Below are 24,439 nucleotides of genomic sequence, written 5' to 3' on the forward strand. Positions count from 1 at the left end.
TTGAAACGAGTTCAGCTTGTCGTAGACCTCCACAGTTTGCTCCTTTCCGAAAAACTGAGAGTCAAATCAAATACTATTTGACACACAAAAGCTGAGAGAATTCTAACAGATGACAATTCTGACATGGCCAAATCATGTGAGGATAATCAATATTTTAATTTTGCTGGTCTGTGAATTGGTTATTTGTTTGTGAATGAATTCACACTCGGATAAATAGGATAATAATTAGACTCAGTGCCTGGTAACTGTTCGTACGTGCTTCCTAGAAGAATATTCCCAAAATAGAAATAATGTAATTAGTAAATATACCTCAATCTTTACTTACTCTTTGGAGACTGAAATTGTCCTCAGGCGCAACATTGAACCAAAACACAACATGTTGTAACAGTACATCCGTTGCCCAGTAAAATATCCTTTTTGGGGTGACTAAGTAAAAACGTGTTTACAGTTTGTTTTTTTTTTCAATACATTGGAAAAAAATATCTTACAGCTGACAAAGTCGCTGAATTAGATTGAAATTCGACGGTGAATATCTATGGGTTTTTTTTCAGTTTGTTGTTCTTTTTCCAATAGAGTAATATCATGAGTGTATTCATTACCAATCCTCATCTCAGAGATGAGCTAAGCGAAAGGAAAAGTTATTTAAAGTATTCGAGCACTGATCGCTAATGTTCAAGAGTTTTCAACAGACCTTTTCAACTTTCAACTACAGTGTAGCGGTTAAATAAACAAGCTTTTTTGCATCAAATGCGATGTTATTAAAGGATAATGGACGGTTATCGATTACGATGAAGTAGTTACTAGAAAAGTGGTAAATTAGAACAGTTCATAGACGGTGCGATTTCTCCAAAATTTATCACGTAGTTCTGAAGATTATCTAGGATGTGTTTCAAACGATAACTTTTATTTATGAGATTCAGAGCTTTCATGAGGCATTGTTAAGATTTTGGCTTTGAGTTATCACGTAGCATAAATTTAATTTGCCATTAAAGAAGGTAACTCAGTTCGAATAAGTTGAAAACTGACATCGAATGATTATAACATTTAACGGGATTACTTGAAACTAGTTTGCTCTCGAGGATTACAATCATAGAAATTATAAAGATGTTGAAAGTGTAGAAGTTTCTGTTTAAACGAGTATAAAAACATAATTAAATTGCATTCAACCTGCGAACACACTGTTTCCATGATACTGACAAAATTTACCTTGCATATACATGTTTATCTAACAAAGAGGGCCTCGAAGTCTATGCTGTTAAATTAAGCTTTTTATTTACAATATTTAGGTTCGGCCGGCTTTGTTCAGATGAAAATTAATGACATTACAACCACGAACACTTGAAATTTTTAAATAAGAGTGCTTCGTGGCATATCAAACTCAATCGTTTCAAAAAGTTAACTACTTCAATGGTATCTTACCTTCGCGTTTGCTTCATTCATGCTTATCGTGCCTTCTTGTGCTTACCTGACACAGGTAAACGGAACGAAATCTACCTTTTTCTTCGACTGGAACTTCAACATCTTTTTTTTTTTTTTTTTACCAGTTGCCAGAAAAAAAGCGACCCATGGCATGAACCAGTTAGTGGTTTCGTTTCCAGACGAAAGTCAAATCATTTCTAACCGATTTAAACCTATTTTTGGATTCTTTCTTAAAATAATTGGTTTCCACCGAAAGCGCCACATGCAAAGTTAGCGAAGCTCATGGGAAAGATTACTGCTATAAAGAAACCAAGTCAACAAAACTTCCCTTTGTAACTTATTTGCATGACATTGCAAAAGCTTGTCCTTTCAACTGAAAGTTCAAAACAAAGTGAGCATGCAAATACAGATCCCAAGAGGGCATAAAAACACTTACTGATCTTTCCGCTTACAACGAACAGATTCTTGTAAGGACCAAATTAAGAACTAATTAGGTCTGAATACGTACAACTTCTAATCAATATTGTAGCTTTTTTTTTTTTTTTTCCGGCCAATGGCAAATCGTAGGCCATAGGGAGTTGACTCCAGATGCTAAGCTGTCTGGTTACATGTTAACAATCATGTAAAATGTATATAAAAAAAAATTTAAAGGCGTGGGCGAATTGTCAGACAAGCGACATATGTTAGAATTGGAAAATAGTAAATATGACGTTATTTTAAATGTATTGAATATATAAAAAATTGCAACATGGCTTGTAAATCCGTTTAATCAAATTCACTTTTGCGAGGGTGTTTCTTGTTCACACTGTGTTCGCTAATGTTGAGTTTTTCATTGAAACATGTTGGAGAGGGAATTTTTTAACTACAACGTTGAAACGTTAGAAAACAATAGGTTTATGTGTTAGCTTTGCTTTCGTCGAGAGATAAACATTTGAAAAGTTTGGAGAGCAATCAAGATGTTAGCGGGGCTATCAGTTACGCCTTGAGTATTCTTCGCCCACTTTTTTACGGTCTCCAACAGGTATCCCGAGTGCATCATATCACGATGAACCCGAACTAACGCCGGGACCAACGGTTTGTTTATTTGTTTTTTTTTTCTTCAATAAGATTATTTCGGTAAAATACTCTCTGTTTTTGTTGTGAATCGAATAAGATCTAAATCAGTAAATGCAATAGCAACAATTATTTACGAAAGTTCCAGCGCTTATGAATACCCTGAGATACTCTGTCAACTAAAAAACTTCAAGATCTACTGTCTACTTGAATCTATTTTTCTGACCTAGAGAACAAAAATCATTCCTTATGGAAAAGGATAGAGTGAAAGTTTGAGTAAAAAATAGACACTTTATAAGATAATATGAGAACTAACATTTCAGATCGTCGAATTTTCATGGCAAATCAAAGAAATCAAATACACAAATGGTAAAATTAAAACCTCGGAGCTCCCAAAACTTTGGCGAGTAAAATCGAGTGGAAAAGAAGCCTGAAAAGAGCTTTGGTGAGTAACTGTTGTCATTTCCCTTCTCCTAGTCATTCTCAGAGCTTATCGGGGTATGTCTATGTTTGGACTCTGTCTAACAATCTTACCGTGGTCGAGCTTGCGGGTAAAGTTACAGGACAAAAGCTCAAACAAAGTTTTCTCTCGAGGTTGCACTTTTTACTTTGCAGTTTCTAGTCTTCCTTGAATCTCCGACGGGGAAAACCGCTAAGCTGAGCGATGAACTTACAACAGACTGCTTAATCGAGCTCTGGCGATGCACATCTCATTTCTTAAAAGTTTTACTTGAGTGTAAGCCTCAATTTCTTGTGTCAGATTAAGGTTCTTTTTGCACATTTCCGACGGAATTTGATGAAAGGATAATGACTGCGCGCTCCAAAGACATAGCGTTTATTTAGAGGTAAACAAACTGCTGAATGGTGAATGTCTTTGCAGCTGACGGGCGGGTAATAAAAGCGGGAGCATTGAGAAGGCGGGGGTCTCCAAAACCGAGTGTGCATGTTAACCAATTTCCAAGCGTACTTTCAATGTACCAGCGCCTGCCACACGGGTTATCGTGTATCGACTATTCCTGAGTACGAACAGAGGCAGTGTGTGTCAACTGACTTTTCTTGAGGACATTAACGCCGGCAGACGCCTTCATCTGGAATGAAACGCACACACTCATTGGGCGTCGGCCCTCCATCCTTCCCGAAAGGCGAACGGACATTAAATTGCTCTGGAAATGGAAATATTTAATCAGACGCCGTCAGAATTATGTGTTCGCAGAGTTTAATGGTTTTGACGTATAAAATTTGTACTTACAAAAATTTCTGTGAAAACGAACAAAGCAAATCCCACTAGTGCTTCCTCGTAATGGAATATATTTTTTTTGTAGTCGCAAATTTAGGGAAAATTTTGACTCAAATAAGATGCCAAACCATTTGACTTGTTCTGTTTGAGATATTAAGGAAAACCTTATTGATCGTAAATTTAATCAAATCAAAGCATGAACTCCAACACAAGATAGCCGATCACATCAAAATAAATGTGTTGACTGAAATAATTCCGGAAACTTGTTGCTGAAAATTGTCACAAACTTGATAGTAAGCCTATTTATTTCAATGCAATGTACCTTGTGGAGTGTTTTAGTGATTTGATGAAGCTTACAGTTCAGCCCGTGGTTTGTTATTTTCAACTACTTAGTGGGCGACACAGGCAAGAAAGCGCCACATTTTAAGCGAGCCTTCATACTTTCATTAACGCTATCTTTAATACAAAAAAACAACTTAACTCCACGGGTAAATTTTGATTGACATCTGTCAATTACGCGGAGATATCAACCTTAAAACGAAAACAAAAGTATAAAAAGCTATCTCAATAAACTCTTGTGAAATTTAACTTCACTTGACACTAGCGAACAATAAGTATATTGTACTGTTGATAAAGGACTCGAGCCCTCGAACAAAGGTTGCTGATCCGCATTCTTACCCAGTCAAACCAGTCAATAACTAACCGTTTTACCAGTCAATAGGTTATCGTAACTCCTTGGCACAATCTTATATTTACATAACTGCGCTTTGGCATTGGAGCAAGCTGAATGTACCGTCAGAGAACAAAAATATCAACATTATTTTAAAATAATTATTAACTCAAAAGAGAGAAAATGGAAATATAACTACCGAACAAGACGAACTAATGATTTACGGTCCCATTCTACTTGTACTAACCTTGTACCAGAGATTAATGTTATGGAAGTCGAAGCCTCAATAAATCTATAACTAGTTAGTTAAAGGCCTCTTAAAGGCAACCACAGAATATCAAATGTTGTCGCTTTAAAAATTTTCTGAGACACAAGCATAGAGTGACCTCTGTCAGAACTAATTTCGATAGGGATTTCTAAAGGGGCACTGTCTGATCCAAGCTACTTTTTATTTCACGTTTAAGAAATTAACGTGTCTAATATAACAACGAGGCTGAACCGCACACAACAGAAATCTCGCTGGTGTTAGCTGATTCCACAGTGAAATATCTACTATTTTGACTCGACTTAAAATTAGGCGTTGAGCTTTCCCTCTTAATAAAGAGAAATCAAGAAATTGCCTTCAGCTGTGCGGCTGAAATTTAATTATTTGTGCCAAAAAAGTTTCTCCTTGGTAAGGAGAGTATCATAATGATAAGATAAGAACTATTAGCTTCCATTCTACTTACACAAATATTTTAATTTGAACTGGAATAATTGATTGATTTAAAATTGCGAAATACGTCGCCTAATTCAGCAAGGCGGTGTGAAATACAAAAACAGAATTGATTCTGTTTAGATAACTTAGATTCGGTCAGCTAAATTAACCTCAAAAAAGCTAAAATCGGACATAACATCGACAAATCTCATTCAGCGAGAACCTCAACGAGGATCGAGGCACACCGCAAAAATGCAATAACCGTCCAAATACGTTGCTTCCCTTCAGCTACGATCAAAAAATAACAAAAATATTTCTAAGTAATATTTACAAAGGCATTGGCCTTCTGTTATTTTTAACGTATAAAATATACGACATGCAGCCGCGGAGCAACTGTCATGCCGCTCAGCGGATTCACACTTATGAAGGTTCCGTCATAGGGGAATAACAAGATAGCTCCACGAGGGCCCCAATCGACTAATCTCAGTAATCAAATATCGCGGGCTCCACAAGGCATTACCTGGCAATCATATACCACCGCATATACGCAACATTCAATTGTGCTGAACTTACGCTGTTCCTTCATTTTTGCGGTGAACAGTTTAGCAAACGATCCAATAAGCTTAACGACTTGGTTTTGAACTCTTTGCATTTCTAAAAGTGAGGCTCCTAATCACCAAAACCATACAAGTAACTGTGATAAGAACGATTTTGACAAGTGTTGTTCTGTTGCCGTTCCATAACCCTTCACCTGTTCCCTAACAATTAACACTCAGAGTGTTTGGCGAAGGTTTAGGTTTCTCTTGATCCACAACAGTAACTTCAGTTGGAGAATCGTCTTCTGTGTTTTCCTCATCCTTGGTATTTTCCTCGTCTTCATCTTGTGCATCTGTGGTTGATTCTTCCTCGTGTCGTTTCGCTTGACTTAGCCACAGCATGCCTATCACGCGAGTGTTATCTTCCACTTGTTTTTCCTTCCACGCATGACCTTTGTCCTTGTCGGAAGTTAGCTCATCATATGCATGAAAAGCTCCTCCTCTATTAACTCTCAGCCTTCTTTTTAGCAAGAAAATCCTTATGGCCTTTTGAATTGTCACAGCCGCCTTAATCTCGAACTTATGCTGCTCAGGAAGAGTCCTGAGGTCAGTTTCCTTTTTGCGCATGCTCGCGAAGCGCTCCTCCAAGCGCTCCACTAACATGGTCATCTCGTGTTCCTCATGACCTTCTACACCTCCCATGGCGCGCCTCACGAGAACTTGCATAAGATCCACGAGATAGATGCGAAAACCAGCTTTAAGAGGCACCTGTAATTCCCCAAAGAGGTGCCTGTTTGGTTTAGGAACTTGAAGCGGCGGTTCCAAAGCCTCTAGAAAATCGCTCAGTTGATTAACATGAATGTAGTGTGTTGCTTTGGGATCGAACTCCTCCCAAACCTGGATAAAGGTTTCTAGATCGTCGTCTGTCACACCAACCTCTTCTTGCTGTTGTGCTTCGTTGAAATTTTCTAAAATAACAGCTATATACATGTTTATCATTATCAAGAAAATAATCAGAATGTAACTAACAAAGAAGAACACAGCAAGAAAGCGATTTCCGCAGTTTCCATTCGGTCCGCCAGTATTCAAGGTCGGGTCACAGTCGGGTTCAGTTACCATGAGCGGGTCAAGAATGGTGTTCCAGCCCGCGGCTGTTCCAACCCGAAATAACAAAAGTAGAGAGTTTATAAATGTTTCAAAATTCACCACGTCCGTGATGCCGTTTCTCTTTTTGACATAACCGAACGAGGACATACCAATAATGGCGTATATGAACATAATCAGGCCCAACAACATGGCAATATTGACCAATCCGGGCAGTGATTTTACCAAAGTGAACAGCAATCGACGAACACCTTTTGCACCTTCGAAGAAACGCAGCAGTCTTCCCAGTCTAAAGACCCTGACGACTCGCAGTAACCCTGGTGAGAAGATCATTTCCTTTTTCAACACGTCTTCGACAACGATACCTGAAAGAGAGCCACAGAGTTACAACCAATAAGTAAAAAATCTGTAGAACGTCGTCTCAGCAAATTCACAGTTGCTCTAACGATCACGATCACGATCACGATCACGCTCAAGCTTAATGCCCCGCATTTTACACAATCTTCTCTACGCCTTGTACCACAGTGACTTGGTATGGTTCAAGTTAAAATATTTCCTTATATTCTGACTAAGATAATCAGCCTTCGATGAATCAGGGAAATTTCACCCAAGGATAAGATTGAACCATTAAATATCAAATTCGTTCCTTTCGTTTGCACACGTACTTAATTTTTTTTTTTTTTTAACAGAGTACATTTAAGAATACCATAAAAGGAACGGAGATAAAAGAAGCCTCGTTTAGAATCTTAAACAAATTACTTACCAACAATGGAGAAAACCACTATTACGAAATCAAACACATTCCAACCCATTTTAAAGTAGTCCAGCCGCATCGCAATCAACCTTATTATTGCCTCTATTATGAAGATCCCGGTGAAGATATAGTTCAAATATCGTGATGGCCCGGTGCCAAAAATCGAGCTCTGGTTAAGGAGAACTCTTTCAAACAAGAACAACACAATAAACAGTAAGATATAAGATTTAAAAATAGCTATCGGGGTGTATCCTCAGCTCTCCGTCCCCTATCGCCAGGTCTACCTGGAATTTTAAGTCCGTTAGTTTTGTGGTGTGTAGAAGGCAGGAGAATGCCCAAGCAAGGAAAAACGTACCCGAAATCGAACCCAGGAAACAGTGGTGGGATAAGAGCGCCCTAGTCACAGTACCATCCCTGTTCTTCCCACCATGGCTTGATTCCAAGCTACAAAGTTTTGATCGAATTAAATATCTGATTTTACTAATTAACAATTATTCCACGAGCGCGCGTTGGATATGAGATGATAGATCATATCCAACAAGCGCGAGTGGAATAATTGTTTTATTAAAAACGCCCCCTAGAAATTATTATTTTGTAAGAAGAAACTGGATTTTTTTGGCTCCCTTTTGATTTTAAGCTGACGCGTACGCTTACCATATTTGTAGATTATGGTATATTGGCTCATATACCATAATGGTTAAGCCAATAAAAAGTCTTGAATTGCATTATCCAATGATCCAGTTTTTAATAAAAAAAATTATACAATTGATAAAAGTTTGTTCAATGAAAGGATATTGAGCGCTGCTGAGAAGCTCTCCGATTGATTGTGATGTTCCATCATCATTGTGAGCATATTGATGAGAATCACAGACATGATGAACACTTCAAATTTCTTTTGTAGGATCAAGTCGAACAGCCACGCACGAAACTTGTTCTAAGAAGAAAACAGAGAGTTAACAAGGTGTCACAAACGGCTAAAACAAATCCACTAATTCAAAAAGCTGCGCGACAGATAATCTTCTCAGCTTGGGTATAGAACCTTGATACAGCCACTAAAATAGCTACTCATCTTGCATTCTGCGCATTTGTCAGTTGTATGTTAATAACTTCAATAGTTGTTGTTTGAAAGCCATCTGATTGCTCAAAACAAAGATATTTTACGACAATTGTACCAGCTGTAAACGTTGGAACGTTTGAAGTCTTTACCAACCTGTGGTCTCTTAAACTGTTTCCTGGGTTTCCTGTAGTAGGTTTTCTTAAGTGTGTTCACCCAGCTTCTCTGCCCTGGCGTTAAAAACATTCCTAGTGCCCCGCTATCTTCATACTGAAACAAAAGTAACATAATGAGTCCAGCCCTGCACATACCATCTCGTACAGTCCTCAAACGGGGACTTTTATCTAATGTTTTCCAATAGAAGCACGCGCAGGACCACACGCATCAAATAATAAAACTGCGCTTAGAAACACTTTCTTGAAAGAGAATTTTTCCTCAGGGAACTAAATTATATCAAGAGAAGAACGAGCATAACTAAGAAAAACTTTGAATACTTGGCTAAACTAAATTGCGTTTCACTACACTTGAAAGTTAGGAAGATAAATCAATGAAGGAAATGTAACCGTTGTAGAAAGGCTCACCTGCTGTTTAAGGCGATTAAAATTCTCAATGATGACTCCAATGAAGAGGTTCAAGATAAAAAACGAACCCATGATGATAAACACGACGTAATAGAAGTAGGCGTAGAAGCTGTGCTCGTATATTGGCTGCTCATCTTTCTATGGACAAAAACAGTAATAATCATTAACATCAATACCACTATCATCATCATTATTAATAGCATTATAACATTCCTTGCTCAAGCACGAAATTTTTAAACCGAAGCCACATTTGGTCGCATTAGAACATGCATCCCAATATGTTATCTAACCTAAGGAAATTATCAATCTTTAATGAACTTTTATCAACATTTCAAAATACTCTCTGACAGCTGAGAGGATACTATCAAAAGTAACTGAACATGCGTGTTTGCGCGTTCACTTTTTGATGTTTCCTGTGAGCCTGGTTACTTAGCCGAATGTGGCCCTTTGCTTCCGCTATAGTCACAGAATAACAAGAGTGCTAAGAAAGTAATCACTAGAACTACATGTAACATGGCCAGTTTACCAAACGAAACTTGGCAGTTTTTAATTTGGAGATGATCTCGGATGTAATTCTACTGCTATCAAAAGAATTCCGATGGGATGCAACTTCAGAGGAAAATGAATTCTTATGAGAATCCTAGTCATGTTTCTACAACATGACTGTTATACACATGAAAAACTTACGCACGTCCGATTGGCCGAAAACTAGTGCATTTTTCATGTAACACGGGTGCAAAGTTGTAACACAAGTGCACATTACAAATAGCGCACGCGCTGTCAAACTTTCGTCTGACTTTACTTTCTGCGATACTTTTTTTTCATGTAAATTATCAAAAGGTAACAAAAAGATTTCTTGTGCAATTTGACGTACTAAGCACTATAAATTGTAGTCGCCCTACGGGCTAGTGCAATTTTGTTGTCTTTGAAGTATTCACTCGTGCTTATTAACACCAAATTGCACTCGAAATCATGTTATTACCTAAAATAGACATCACATATTCCACGATTCATCATTCATATCAACGATAAGTTTCCACTTGACGAGCGAGTCAGGTGCGCGTCAAGTTTTCCTTCTAAAATTGCAAATGTAGCCATTATGCTTTACATATCACTGACATAGATTGAAACAATATTTATGATATTTTGTCCACGTACGTCAACACTATCCACAGAATCGTCCATAACTTCAAACACCCCCTCTAGGGTGGCCTGCAATACAAATCACTCAGAGTGTAAATACTTCTTTTATGGCTGGATCACGATTAATCTTGCGAAGACTCTACGCTTTGAAATGAACCCAATGGTTTACCTCCCAACAGAGTAAATGTGTCTACTTATGTCTACTATATTTTGGATATATCAACAAAGTTGAAATGGTAAATTGGCCACCGTAATGATTACAAAAGCTGACGTTTCGAGCGTTAGCCCTCCGTCGGAGCGAATAGAGGAATTGTGGGTTGTGTGTGCTTTTAAAGGCAGAAAATGGAGCTACGTTATTGGTGGGTGCATGGCAACGAGAAAAACATGAATAAATTAGTGGAATGAAAAGCGTTCATTGATCCCTGTGGGATTTAGACTGCCTTTGGATTTGGATATATCAATTTGGATATTTCAATTTGGATATATCAACTTTGTTGATATATCCAAATTATTTCGTTACTCCCACCGACGCAGCCCCAAACAGTTTCTTTCGAAACTATCAGCCTCTACTATATTTTGTTTACTCTCACATAATTAGTGTCCTTAGAAAGAAATTTATCAAATTCATTTCCATAGATAAGTAATCCTTGATACGTACAACTTGAAAGAGAGCCAAGAACCCTTGCAATGAGCTGTCGAAGTTTATTTTAGCATTCATCCAGCGCATGCCCGGTGACTGCTCACATTGCGTCTTGTTTGCGACTACATCTGGTTTGTATTTTTCAAGGGTCTTGGCATCGACGCATCTGTAGAACTTGCCGTTGAACAACTGGTAGCCGACAATGCTGAAGATCAGCCAGAATATTAGACACACCAGCATCACGTTGACGATAGCTGGGACAGCGTGCACCAATGAATTGACGACAATCTAAAATCAGAACACAAACAGTGCTTCTGTCACGCAAGGATCGACAAAGCTTGTCGCGCTTGATTTGAAAGCACAACGAAATTAAGCGTTTTCCATCACGCTGGATGTGACAACATAACAAGAATTGATCTTGGTGTCACGCTACGTTGCCCACAATTTTTAAGCTTAGCACCACGACCAGCTTAAAATGTTTTCTGAGGAACAACGCCATACAAAATCCCCAAATAATACATGCTTCCTGTTACGCTAGATTTAGGGAAACTAGCCACTTCTTTTGGTCGAAGGACATTTTGTAAAACAACAAGCAAAAAGAAACCTTCTCCAACGCTAAGTTTTATGTCGTAACAAAGCAATCAGCGTATGAAACATTTCGTGTGGTTGTTACATCGTGAAAGATACGTTTAAAGACCGTAAAAATACATGCGTTACTCACGAGATATAAAACGTTTCCACGTACCTTCATTCCTTCAAACCGAGATATCGCTCTGAGAGGTCTTAGGGCTCTAAGGGATCTGAATGACTGTAGATTCTTACTACCAGTGAGACTAGCGAGGGAGATCTACAAGATAATTAAAAAAAGAAAGCAATTAAGACTGGACAAAAAGCAAGACCACCTATGTGCGTTAAACTGATTCGCAGATAATCTAATCAGTGCCGGTTTAATAAAAAGCCATTAAGATGCTCGTTTTGAAAACGGATGATAGGGTAAATTTGACTACAAGTAAAACTATTACGCACGCATTTTAGTTTACCGCTTCCCGGTTAGCTCAATGGATAGAGCGCTGGACTGTTGTGCGGGAGGTCGAGGGTTCGAGCCCCGGCCGGACCAACACTCAGGCTCTTAAAATAATTGAGAATAATATGCTCCCTTTCTATAACATCAAGAAATGATTAGATATTCTAGTCTTCTCGGATAGGGACGAATAAATGAAGGTCTCGTCTCCTGCAGGGTTAGGGGCAGGAGACGTTACTTTCCCACGCACGAGAATACTGTGTGATGGATGTCCTCCCCTGGGGTGGGATGGGTGGTTAACAGGACCCCCGTTGATACCGGTGTTTACTACACTGAAGGGGTTATCCTGTATAAATATAGATGTCTAACGCTAACCCAATATCGCCCTTTAAAATAATCGAAGTTCAAACATTAAGAACCAAAAAGATGCAAAACAAAGCCTTATTTTAGAGATTTTAAATTAATAATGCTTCAGCTTCAGCTGTCCGCCATAAAAATGACGACTTTCTCTACTTTTGATTACGATGTTAGTGTTAGCCTTTTAAAATATTTAGCTAGTCTTCTTCTTATTTAAATAAAGTATAAACTAAATACACGACCCCACAAGCTGTTAGCTTTAATTATTATCATGTTTAAATAAAGGTCTTATTTTATCTTATCTTATGCCTATCAAGCAAAAAAAAAAATTAAGTGAGGTTTGATTTCTAGATTTTCTACCATAAGAACATTTCAAACTTTAGAGTTTGCGAGACGTACCGCCACAATAAAACTGTCCAAACAGTTCCACAGGTTGGAAAAATATCCCACGAAACCCATTCCGATGATTTTAAGAAGCATCTCAATCGTGAAGGTGATTGCGAAGATGTAGTTCATCACTTTCAACGTCTCCCTCCAGACGGGTTTGTTTTTCAAATGAATATCTTCAAACACCTGAAATAAAAGAATATTTGAGTCTTCATATTGTCTTGTGTTCAGGATGCTTTGCTTTCAAAGCCGATCAGTCAACCGAGGGCTCGACGAAAGCCATTGTGTTTTCAGCCAATCAGCGCTTGAAAGCTTTATTCTCAACCAACCAGCGCTCGCGAAACAGAGTAGGAAAAAAAAGTTTGAAATCAAATGACTCGGACTATCTCAAGTAGGGCTGGAGCAAAGAAAATTGAACGAAAAGGACAATTGTGTGATAAACTGACCCGTCACTTACCAGAGTTAAACTACTGATCACTATCATGGCGAGGATGAACCACTCAAAGTACTTATGCTCTACGAAAGCACAGATATTGTAACGCAATCCATGCCAACTTCTCCGAATGCACGACTCCTTGTAATTGTCACAGCAGCCACTGTCACAATAACAGAAAGTTGGGCAACAAGGCCGCACTCCCCCCGAAGGAGTCGTGTCATCGGTGTCTACCGTGACAATTGTGTCACGCTTCGATTCACAGCCTGGACTGTTGGGTGGAATGCGTGATTCTATGTCACCCAGACTGACATCTTTATGTGACGATCCAGCAGACATTCGCGAATTGCCATTTATTACCACAGGAGCGGAACCATTGGCGACAAGATCACCATTACTTTGGTTGTTCTCACTAGTTTCCAGTCTATCATCGCTTTTGACGTGGTTGACGGAAGGAAGTCTCTTGTTTGGATCGGGAAGATCCCGGATTCTCCTTGCTGCGTCGTCCAGATCAACAGCGGTGGTCAGCGAATGGCGGTTTTCAATCGGCAGGGAGTTCACTTTGGTGTTACGTGCAACAGGCTTACCCGGTGTTTCATCTGAGAAATAAAAATAACAAAGGAAGCATCAGTGGTCAGGCTAAGGGTGCCTTCATTTTATCACGTCTACCTAGATGGAAAGAACTGGTTCTTGCAATGAAAGAAAAGAGAAACACGGGCAGAGGCGAAGACAGTCCAACCTGTCATGACAGAACTTACCAAAGCCGTACTTGAAGCCGTTAAAATTCTCTTGTTGCGTCTGTCCGTTGGGTAATCGATTCACCAGCGTCATCTCATATCCATTCTCTTGCTCTCCATTCTTTGGATTATTGGACAATGTGATTGCCGCTTCTTTTTTGCACCCGTCGTCAGCTGGGCTGACTGTTCGTGACTGCGCATCCATGTCAATTCCTTCGCCGTCTTCATCAGGTCCAACTTTGCTCCTACTTCCTGACAGATTTTTGTTTTTTCTTCCGAGCATACGAAGAATGTTTAAACGCCTCTTCTTTTCTTTCTCTCTTTTCTTCTTTTTCTTCTCTTCTTCCTTCCTCTTCTTTTCCTCTTCGTCCTCCGGTTCATCGCCCCCCGCACTGAACGAGTTCAGCAGGAGTGCGAGAAAAAGATTTAAAATCACGAAATTACCAATTACAAAGGCCGGCAAAATGAAAAAAATAGCCGCAGGAGAAGTAGCCCGCATTGTCCACCACAACGGCTCAATCCATTTACCACATAATATCCTAAAAATCACCATGAATGAATGACCGAAATCATTAAAGTTCCACCGCGGGAGTTTACCATTCTTAAATTTGTCCTTCGTGTAATAAGACTGAAACAACTGCATTCCGACCACTGCAAACATGTACACTATAATAGCGAGGATGACAGTTATATTCCCCACGGGTCCCACACTGCTTCCAATCGTGTTCAGCAGATCTCCCATAGTCTTCCACGACTGGGCGAGCTTCAGCACTCGAAGCTGCGGAGTAAAACACAAAGAACCACTTATTTCACAGCTTTCAAGAGGAACCTCTTTTAACGCATAAGGCAATTGTGGGAAGTAAAACTGGAAACGTTTAGGAAGAAATCTTAAAAGTGAACATCGAAAACCATGAATGATCCGAGGTCAGTAATTTCCCATCAGGTATTTTTTTTGTTTTTTTTGGTGACAGGTTCGGGTTATATGTTTAACATATTTCTTTACTTCACAACACAAGCGGCGCTTTCGGCTTTAGGAACTTAAGCACAGAGAAATTTGTGAAACAAAAGACTTAACCTAAGATCCCAATGTCTATACACGTCAATTTTCACACTCTGTACTTTTCCTAACCATTCTTAGGGTTGTTTGGGATGGGGGAATCCACCGGTTGGACTCACATGCTAGGCTGTCAAGGGAGGGGAGAATTCTGTTTCTATTGAAGATGGTAACTCATTTAGATGTTTGTTTGCTGAGCCTAAATTAGAAGCATACAGGACGCTTGGCGCGTATCAACCTCATGATGGCCAGGCTCACCATTGAGTTCTCTGACGCTCAGTGGTGTGGTACCACACTAAATCGGCAAATCGCAAGGTCTGAGTTTTCAATCCTCACAAAAGAACTTAGATGTTTTTCTTTGTCCCATGCTCGTGAGAAGTGAACAAAATTTCTCTTTAACTCTAATTTATATGATCGCATACCAATCTGAACGTCCTTAGTACACTCAGGCCTGCCCCTCTGATGGTGTCAGAGTATGTCAGCACCATGTCCAGGATACTAAGAATAACAATCGTCCCGTCGAACAAGTTCCAACTATTTTTACAGTACTCTTTGAAACCGAATGCAACCAGTTTGAGTATCATTTCCATGATAAACACCACAGTAAACGCCTGAAGAAAAAATTAGGAGTCTGCGTTAGTCTTCCCGTACTTTTGACAAATGTTCCCGTAAAAGAGAAATCTGGCCGAACCACATTCCCGATCCGAATTTTAACTCGATTTTAAGTCATCACGAATACTATTAAAGACTAATCTTCACAATTGTGACTTTATATTTCATTAGGAATTAGCTAGAAATGATTGTTTTGCTGTTGGACAAGTCTGGAAAATTATATCAAGTAGAAAAGAAATAGGTTAGCTTTCCTAACTACCCAACCCTACCTTTAACAATTGGTTCATGCTTTAGCGTGCGCCATCGAGTTATGGAGAACGTGGGAAGTTTGGAGAGTACGAAAGAAGCGTAAAAGTTGCCCGAGGCAATACACGAGGGCAGCTCTAGCTTCTTGAGTGCTCTCCAAACTTCCCACGTGCTCCATAACTCGATAGTGCACAGCTAAACGCATGAACCAATTGTTTTATAACATAGCTGGACAGTGAAGCAAATCGTGACGGCGCTGATGCCGAGTCTCCTTTCCCATTGTTTTTCTTTTTTTCTGCCTCATTTATGAACTCTAGCCCAAGGAAAAAGGTCGGAAAATTGTCTTCGTTTTGGGACTGGTGGGCCGAATCTCTGTTTGTATCCATTATTGTCGCGAAATATATTATTTTTCCCCGCGCTAACTATGGCCGCTCGCGCGAAAAAAAAAAAATTTCTGGCGAAGCGATTTACTCACGCTATCAGCGTGCACTATCGGGATTTTGAGCACGCTAACGTATACTGAATTTGATTGCGCGGGTCTGCTAGCTATGTTATAATAGGCAATAGACCGCACTTTTTATCGGTTTACTGGTGCAATAGCCAACGAGAAAAGTTTGTAAATCACCCGCCTCTGGCTTGGCTAATGTCTTAACACTGCAATGTAAAAACTAATTTAAAATAGCAGTCAATTAACTACAAGCCTTCACATTCCTCTGAGATTGTTTTCTATCCCTTTGGTTTGATGTTTTAATCAACTCTTTTGGTGTTCAGTAAGTAAAGCACGCTTCTTTACGGTTCTTCAGCGCTCGACACGCCTTCTGAAAGCCATCAGAAAGGATTGAAAAGTACAAAAAAAAAAAAAAAAAAAAGAGTCACTTACCAGATTACAGTATTCGAGAACATCCTCAAACAGAGGGTCCATATCATAATGTTCCAACGCCATTGCAAGAGTATTTAGCAGGATACAAAGTGTGATAAAAGTCTCGAAAATGGAGGAGTTAACCACACGGGAGACTTTATTTTGCGTCTTTCTCCAACAGCTTGGGCTTCTAGGAACCTCCACAGTCAATTCCAGTGGTTCCTCTGGTTCAGGGGGGTGTACTGATTCCTCTGGATGCGCTGCTATGTAAGCTTCGCGCTCCTCGATGCGTTGTTTATCCTCCTGGTACAACGGCTCTGGCTCCATATGTCCGTCAAATGAATAACTGGACGCGCTGCGTTTCAGTTTCGCAAACGTTTCCGCCTGAAGGACAAAGATGTTAAATGCAAACGGCTTGAGAAAACAGGAATACTTAAATACGTACGAGGGTATCAGGCTATAAGGTTGAAAACCGCATTTTGACAAGGATTGTGTAAAACCGCCGTAACCGAGCATTAACTCTTCGTAAATTTGCTTACTTCGTACAACTTCATGAGTCAAATTTAAAGTGCTGACTTACCCTCAGACCTTCGTCTTGCAGTGCAGCAGTCTCTTGTTCGTAAGAGAGTGAGACAACAGCCAACACAAGGTTGATCAGGTAAAACGGACCAAGGAAGATCACAAACAAGAAATAGAACACATACCAAGGTCCTTTCGTAGCAATTACCTGCATAGGAATATTTTAAAATACGCATTAGGAGCACACTGGGTAGAAAATGTTACCAATCCACCATATTCGAAACGAAATGGCTCTTATTCCATTTCCACGTATGGGGCTTAGTTATAAGGGACCGCTTTTCAAATAAACCGCGCGCGCGGATCTGGAATGAGGGCTATTGTAAGAGGGAACTACCGTGAGTGGGAAACCCAGTGACCTAGCGGCTGACGCACAGTCCGCCGTGGTCATCATCCTTGCTGGATCATCGTGTTGTAACGTTTGATAAGATACTTTACTCTCACGGGAACTCTCTCGCCGTCCGAATGGAGATTAAGATCTGTTCCACTTCCCTAAACGTTTACTCACGCTGTTATAAATGCTTTCCCAGTAATCCATTGTGACCAACTGAAGAGAGGTTAGTAAAGACCATCCAAAGTTGTCATAGCTGATGTACTTGGATATAGGATTGTCTCCAGTGTTTGGCATACAGGTGTAATTGGTAGGACATGAGCTATGCGCATAAAGAAAAAAAAAAAGAAAGCTAGTTAAAATCGGCAACACAAGTCGACTTGGAGAGTTAGTTAGGACAGCAGGTGCGAGAGCGCAAATAACACGCGTGGGTGACAACAGGAACAGCCGCGTGACTGCTCGCTCCCGCGTGGTGTTCACTCCCGCCCGGTTGTCGCACGTGCGAGGCTCTCTCTCGCGTCTGGTTCGGTGCGGTCACAAGCTTGTCACGCAATCCAAAGCAGATTCTGATGAACACAAACGCAACGCACGAGATGAACGACTTACTTGGCGTCGGAATAATTTCCACACAAGACAGCTATGCCATCGCCCGGAAATACAAAATGGTTACCTGATAAAATAAGACAAAAACGTTGTTATATGCCTGGCAAGGCAATTGTTTAGAACAGGTACTAGGAGACAAATGGCTAGATAAGACTGACAAAGTCACATCTGACCACCAACATCGATGGTCGTCAAAAGCACATTTTTCTGCCATAGAGCAACTCATTTATGTTCCAGTTTTCTTGTTGCACTAGACACAGCAGGCCTTTCCCTGACCCTGCGCAATGTTGCATGACACATTTTTAGTCTACCACTATCCAACATTTTAAGTGGAGATGGGGTTGTGTGGGGGGGGGGGGGGGGGCACATTTTACAGGTCTTAGGCCAAAATCAAACATTTTAACGAGTTATCATCCCCTCCCCCCATTGTCCAAGATTGTCCGAATTTGCTGTAGGTCTAAAATCGTATAACTACACTATTAGACTGATATAGTTTTAAGATTGGGATATATCAACAAAGTTGAAATAGTAAATTGGCAACCGTAACGATTACAAAAGCTGACGTTTCGAGCGTTAGCCCTTCCACGCTCCGACGAAGGGCTAACGTTCGAAACGTCAGCTTTTGTAATCGTTACGGTGGCCAATTTACCATTTCAACTTTGTTGATATATCCAAATTATTTCGTTACTCCCATCGACGCAGCCCCAAACAGTTTCTTTCGAAACTATCAGCCTTTATTCAGCAGTTTTAAGATGTTTATCTCTGTGGCTTCGACAAGTGAAATCTGCCTGAAAATCTGTGCGGTTTTTATAATTCTAAGTCAGCTGCACCATACATTTTTTTCCCGGAAGGATCCTACTTCCTTCAGATCGTTCGTTTGAATGTTTTGTATCATCGCTGTGGAGGTTATCAGTTCCCTTCACCCTGAGTGATAGTAAATCTAGAAAATCTAATGCTTCACGGATAATCGAGCCTTACTTTCATTCAGTAAGTATGCAGCAAATGCGTCAGGATCGTGCGGCCAACCACCAGTGGGGTTACGGACACACTTCCACTGCATGATACCCACGAAAAGTTGAAGGCCGATGAGTGCAAAGACGCATAAGAAGAAAGTAGTAAGAATCAGCACATCTGAAAGCATCCTAATTGATTTCAATAGCGTGTTAACCATGGCTTTTAACCCTGCAACAACAGAAGGAGACAATGAATTAAAAAGGGGAAACAAGGCATTATGGGAACCAAGAAATATTTAAGGGTGTTTTCAAATTTCCATCCTACTGGAATTTCTATTTTTTCACCACAAAATGAGGACGCTTCGTAGGAAGTGGTCGACCAGTTAACTCCATGAAAGTGGATAATTTTTTGCTAAATTAGTCAATTCATATTACACATCCACTATCCCGAAAGAGACTTTTTGAAATCAAGCGAGGAAGCCTCTAAAAACATTTCTACTTGGTTTTTAAATTGATCGGTCTGGTCGGTTAGTTTCGTCAAATGTCAAACGCCTTGAGATATTGATGAGTCAGATATCTGTTGGGACAATGGTCCTTCTGACAGTCGTGTGCTTAGTTGCAAAGTCTTTAAAAAGAAGCAAGGCTGTGGGTGTCTTTGATATGATTGAAACGAGATCCAAGTGAGGGTTTGTATCAGAATAAAGTCAACCTTAACCTCACTCGTATTCAAAGGCTTAGTAATGCAACATAACTTGATTATTCTCGGCGCAACAACTCTTCGACAAAGTGTTTGCTTTTCTAAAATACAGAAAATGTGAACATTTCTTTACCTTTAACTGCTGATATTGTTCTCAAAGCTCTAAGAACTCTGAAAGTTCGAATTCCTGATAAATTTTCTACTCCTGGAAGCATTGTTATATATCTGCAGAGAAATAGCATAATAACAAGGTTAAGAGTGAGGACTTTTCGTCGGAACTATACAATCCTGTCCTTTCACGATGCAATCCCATTCTTTATACGAGCGATAAAAGCACGATTAAGCTGCTTCAGCTAATGTATTCCGCACGTGATTTGGTAACATAGTTACCACGACAACAAGCTACCAAACTATGTTACCATATTACGCGTGGGATACATTAACTGAAGCACGTGATCAAAACGTGACTTCAGTCAGCAGCCGAAAATAGGGAGTTTAATTAAAACTACGACGGCAACGGCAACGAGAACGTCACCAAACAAAAGGTGTAATCAGATGAACAATGGCTGTGCACGTGCGTTATAAATCTTTGTTGGATTCTTTGCGCTCCCTGCAAAACAGGAACAAGAAATGACCAAACTTTGCGTTGTCTGGAGAACGTGAACGACGATCACTGATTTTTAAACTGATTTCTTTTTCTTTTCTAAGGCTGTGTTCCAATTTCAGTTATGAGATAGTTTTGACCGTGAGAAACAAACTAAATGACTTTAGAGTATAGCGGGACTCGTAGGTAAAATACAAGTTTATTTTCTAAGCGACGTTGTCCATGGCGTCGCCGTCGTCCTTTCTTAAACTCCCTATTAACTTCAGATGTTTTCAATTTCATGAGAGAATAATGATTCAAATTCATTGTTGATTTAAAATAGCAGAAAAATGTTAATTAAAGCAAAAAAAAATTGTGGCTATGACAACGGCAAAACTTAGCACCCTCGTCAACCGCGTGGCGAGAATTCTAGAAAATAATAACAATGAAATCGATGGACTAGAAACACTTTCGCAATTTTAAGTTTTCTTGTCTTTGTTCAACAAAGCTGCTTAATAAGAAAAAAATAAAATCATATTTCGAGACATCGAGATTATCTAACGTTCAAAATTCATGAAATTTAGCTCTGTTTTCGTTAGTAACAGAATCGGAGTGATTTACAAATGCGAGATCTTTCTACACTGTGACACAATGCTGGAGATTTTAAGATTATAAATAATAAAAAGCCCTGACAATTGCACCACTAGCTAAAAACTGCGCCTAAAATAACCAAAAGTTCAAAATAAACTAAAAATAAACCACTGCAACAGCATGAAACCAAAAACAATTTTCAATTCACAAAAACAAAAAATAACTTGTTTCAGACAAAGCGTAACAAAAGAGTACATATACATTGCCATAGAAGATTTTGGTTGCGTCACAATGGAATTGCCCTGATCCCCATTTAAGGCTCTGTAATATCATTCCACCCCCTCCCCCCTCATCGGCAGTGAACCGACCGTCAATTTTTTATAGTCCTCCCTTCATTTTTATTCTGTTGGCGACGACTGATCCCCCTCCGTACCCCCTGAAAACCATGTCACCCCCCCTTTCAAAAATTCCTCCAACACTTTCAGGCGAAAAATAATGACTGTCCCCTTAATGAATTGATTTGAAATACTTTATCCCTGATAAAATTAAAAACCCGCATATTATCGATCAGTACTTTATCGCTAATACCATTTAGCAGTGTTTGGGTGGTAAAGCTTTAAGATTATTATAACGAAAACCGCATTGACTTACCCTAAAATTACAACTAGAAAGTCTAACCAATTCCAAGCATTTCTAAGATACGCGTATTTGTGAAGAGCAAATCCACGGCCGATGATCTTAAGGAACATCTCCAAAGTGTAAATAGCAGCAAACACATATCTGGTTGAAAGGGGAAAAAAGCAATTCCCACATTAGCATTCTTAACTAATACTTACAGTGTAGATTATAGTTCCAGTAAAAGCGTACTAAAATTTGGGACGTGGCCATTCTATTTTGATCGAAAATCTACAACAATCTATCCTGACAACAAGGGTGCGGTAAAACTTTCTGATCACGCACAATGTGTTCACGCACAATAGGTTATTTTGCAGGACGGGGAAGAGGAAAGAAATCTTGCAAATTACAATTTAATGAGGCGAGACAAGCGTACACCAAACAATTCTTTTCAGGTCTTCGTTTCTCTTGCAAAATAAAAAAATAAATAGATAACCAACAAATAAACGGATCTTGACATTCATTAGTTTAAAATCGTCAACTGTTTTACGAATCCAAAAGATTCGAACTTCTTTTCTCGTCAAAGTTTTTTCCATTTTTTTTTCTTTTTTTGTTTTCAAGTTGTATTTGAAATTTTACGTTAAATCAAGTTTCGAAAATCCAAATCGCTTTCTTCTTTGATGGGATGTTTTATCTATGGTTATTGCAGTGAAATTGAAATGCAAATAATTTGGTCTAAAGACTGTTAATCATGTGCGTGGTAACCCTAAGCCTGTCATTGCGAAACAATCACATCATCGTAGGAACTACCGCCGCCTACGTGTTCTGCGGGACAAACATTACGTGTTAAACTTGATAACATCGTAATTTTCCATCACGAGAGAAAGATAATTATTCAGCAACGGTGAGCCAAAAAAAATAAACAAATAGTCCTCTGCATTTTCAACGAAAAAATAATCTTCATATACGAACGTTGACCGCCAAATTTCGGCTGTTCGCACACACGGTTGCACCATTAAAGTTTTGTTTGACATGCACTTTTTTATTCGAATGATTTATTGGCTATCAAAAGAGAAATACAAAAGAACACATTGATTTAAAACCTTCCCTATTTCAAAAGAACTCTTATAAATCCTCATTGTAGTCTTAACGATGAAATAAGCATTTTTATCGAAGGATAAATATACTCAACTAGCATATTAGCGGCACTCAATTGTTTTTTTTTCCCCTGGCGAAAAATCCGAGCAAAAATATGGAAAACTGCAGTTGCCAAAAAGTACTAACCCGGACTGTTACCAGGCAACAAACACTCCATAAAATTAGGCAAACGTAAAAACCCGCACAGAACTCACCATTGTTAGACAGATATGAACTAATTAAAAGGGTTTTTCTTTTGCTTAACGACATCATCGAGAATGAATTGGCGCCTTTGTGACGAAAATAAAATTTTCCCGACGAGGAAATTGCTTTCTCTTCGTATGTCGGAGATAGAATAATATTTCTGGGTGCAGATGTCATGCTGGTAAATATAATATTCCGTGCACTTCAGATATGTCTTCAATTAAATACGACTTTGTCTTCAAAATTTCATTGACATCTATAGAGTAAACATAACATTAGACGGCCACTCGATGATAAGAATTTCACCTTCTTGAGCTAATGGCATCTCTCGCCTGTTCGCTGTACTCACTTTCGAGGGATACCATTAGCAATCAACATTTAAAATTTGTATCCCCGCGTGGCCATGTAATATCCCAAAAAACGTTTATGTTTCACTTCCCGCTATAACCTTAATTCACCTTCGGGAAAAAAGGACGTTATTGAAAGTTAAACATATAAAGCAATTAGAACAAGTAAGGCGCTTTTCTGTTGAACAAGTGAAAATAATTTCGTTCATTTTCTTTCTAGATTTCATAACAAATCAATACGTTTGTGGAGAGTACGCTATTTCGTCTAACGTCTTTTTCTTTCGTTTGCTAGAGAAAAACGGTGAACACAAGGAGCAAAGAGGTGAAATGCTTTGTGTCTAAGCTGACAGCCAACAGAAACTACCTTCACATGTTACTGCCATCAAAGTTGATTCGATAATTGGGATGTTCATGATCTCGCTAGGAATCTTGAACAGTTGAACAGGAACAGAACATTACATGTGGTAGGGGAGGGAGGGGAGGGAGGGTCGGAAATCTTTTTAGGCAGTGAGTTTGAACACGAAGCAATAGTAACAGCGTTTCCTGGATTTTTACCTTAACTGCGATAGAAAATTTTTTTTCGAAGTTTTCTCCGCGCTGGAATTTTCGTTTTTAAACCATTAAACATAATAGAAATCTCCTACTTACTCAGCCTCGTCCGGTGGATTGTTCATTGCTAGGAACACACAGTTTGTTAAAATTGTCAACAAAATAATAAGTTCAAAATACCTGAGATGCAGTCAAGGAATGTAACAACACGAGAATAAATTTAAACGCATTGGTTTTAGCAAGATACAAGAGATGTCCAAACAACACAGCAACACGCTAAGATGACAAAGAAGAGGCCTGAAGTGGTTGCGGAAATGTGAAAACATCGGACAACAGGTAAACGTCTCAAAAAGAAATAAATAAATAAATAAGAAAAATAATGAAAGTTTTTGAGGACAGTAACTTTACGTGGACAAAACCTAAGAGGAAGCCAAAAGGTAACTTTACATCAGTAATAGGCATAATCACATTCACAAAACAATTGTACACGAAACAAATAAATAAACAAAATATTACCAACAATCACTTACAGGGATATTACAAACACAAACACTGATATTCAAAAAACGCCTGGCACAAGCAGGTTTCGCGGCTTCTAATTTAAAACATAATGCAATTAACGTAAATACCTGTTCGTAAATTGTAATGTAATAAAAAGG

At 39.2% G+C, this 24,439-nt stretch overlaps 1 protein-coding gene across 3 annotated transcripts in view; it reads right to left on the bottom strand.

Moving 5' to 3' along the window:
* Positions 1 to 3,671: 3,671 nt before the first annotated feature.
* LOC111347269 (sodium channel protein 1 brain-like) overlaps positions 3,672 to 24,439 on the bottom strand; it is a 48,534-nt gene continuing 27,766 nt past the window's right edge. For all 3 annotated transcript variants that reach the window (XM_088762773.1, XM_088762774.1, XM_088762772.1), the window contains 20 exons: positions 23,880 to 23,960; positions 21,580 to 21,708; positions 19,888 to 19,979; positions 19,083 to 19,286; positions 18,108 to 18,171; positions 17,679 to 17,823; positions 17,175 to 17,321; positions 16,616 to 16,978; positions 15,300 to 15,488; positions 13,845 to 14,601; positions 13,111 to 13,685; positions 12,666 to 12,839; positions 11,634 to 11,735; positions 10,907 to 11,176; positions 10,264 to 10,317; positions 9,106 to 9,243; positions 8,681 to 8,794; positions 8,266 to 8,404; positions 7,480 to 7,611; positions 3,672 to 7,081 (listed from right to left, as the gene is read on the bottom strand). In XM_088762773.1, coding sequence (XP_088618899.1) covers positions 5,835 to 7,081; positions 7,480 to 7,611; positions 8,266 to 8,404; positions 8,681 to 8,794; positions 9,106 to 9,243; positions 10,264 to 10,317; positions 10,907 to 11,176; positions 11,634 to 11,735; positions 12,666 to 12,839; positions 13,111 to 13,685; positions 13,845 to 14,601; positions 15,300 to 15,488; positions 16,616 to 16,978; positions 17,175 to 17,321; positions 17,679 to 17,823; positions 18,108 to 18,171; positions 19,083 to 19,286; positions 19,888 to 19,979; positions 21,580 to 21,708; positions 23,880 to 23,960 — 5,116 coding nt within the window. In that variant the 3' untranslated portion in view covers positions 3,672 to 5,834. The remainder of the gene's footprint in view (positions 7,082 to 7,479; positions 7,612 to 8,265; positions 8,405 to 8,680; positions 8,795 to 9,105; positions 9,244 to 10,263; positions 10,318 to 10,906; positions 11,177 to 11,633; positions 11,736 to 12,665; positions 12,840 to 13,110; positions 13,686 to 13,844; positions 14,602 to 15,299; positions 15,489 to 16,615; positions 16,979 to 17,174; positions 17,322 to 17,678; positions 17,824 to 18,107; positions 18,172 to 19,082; positions 19,287 to 19,887; positions 19,980 to 21,579; positions 21,709 to 23,879; positions 23,961 to 24,439) is intronic.

Source organism: Stylophora pistillata, chromosome 6 (genome assembly GCF_964205215.1).
Source record: "Stylophora pistillata chromosome 6, jaStyPist1.2, whole genome shotgun sequence".
NCBI lineage: Eukaryota > Metazoa > Cnidaria > Anthozoa > Scleractinia > Pocilloporidae > Stylophora > Stylophora pistillata.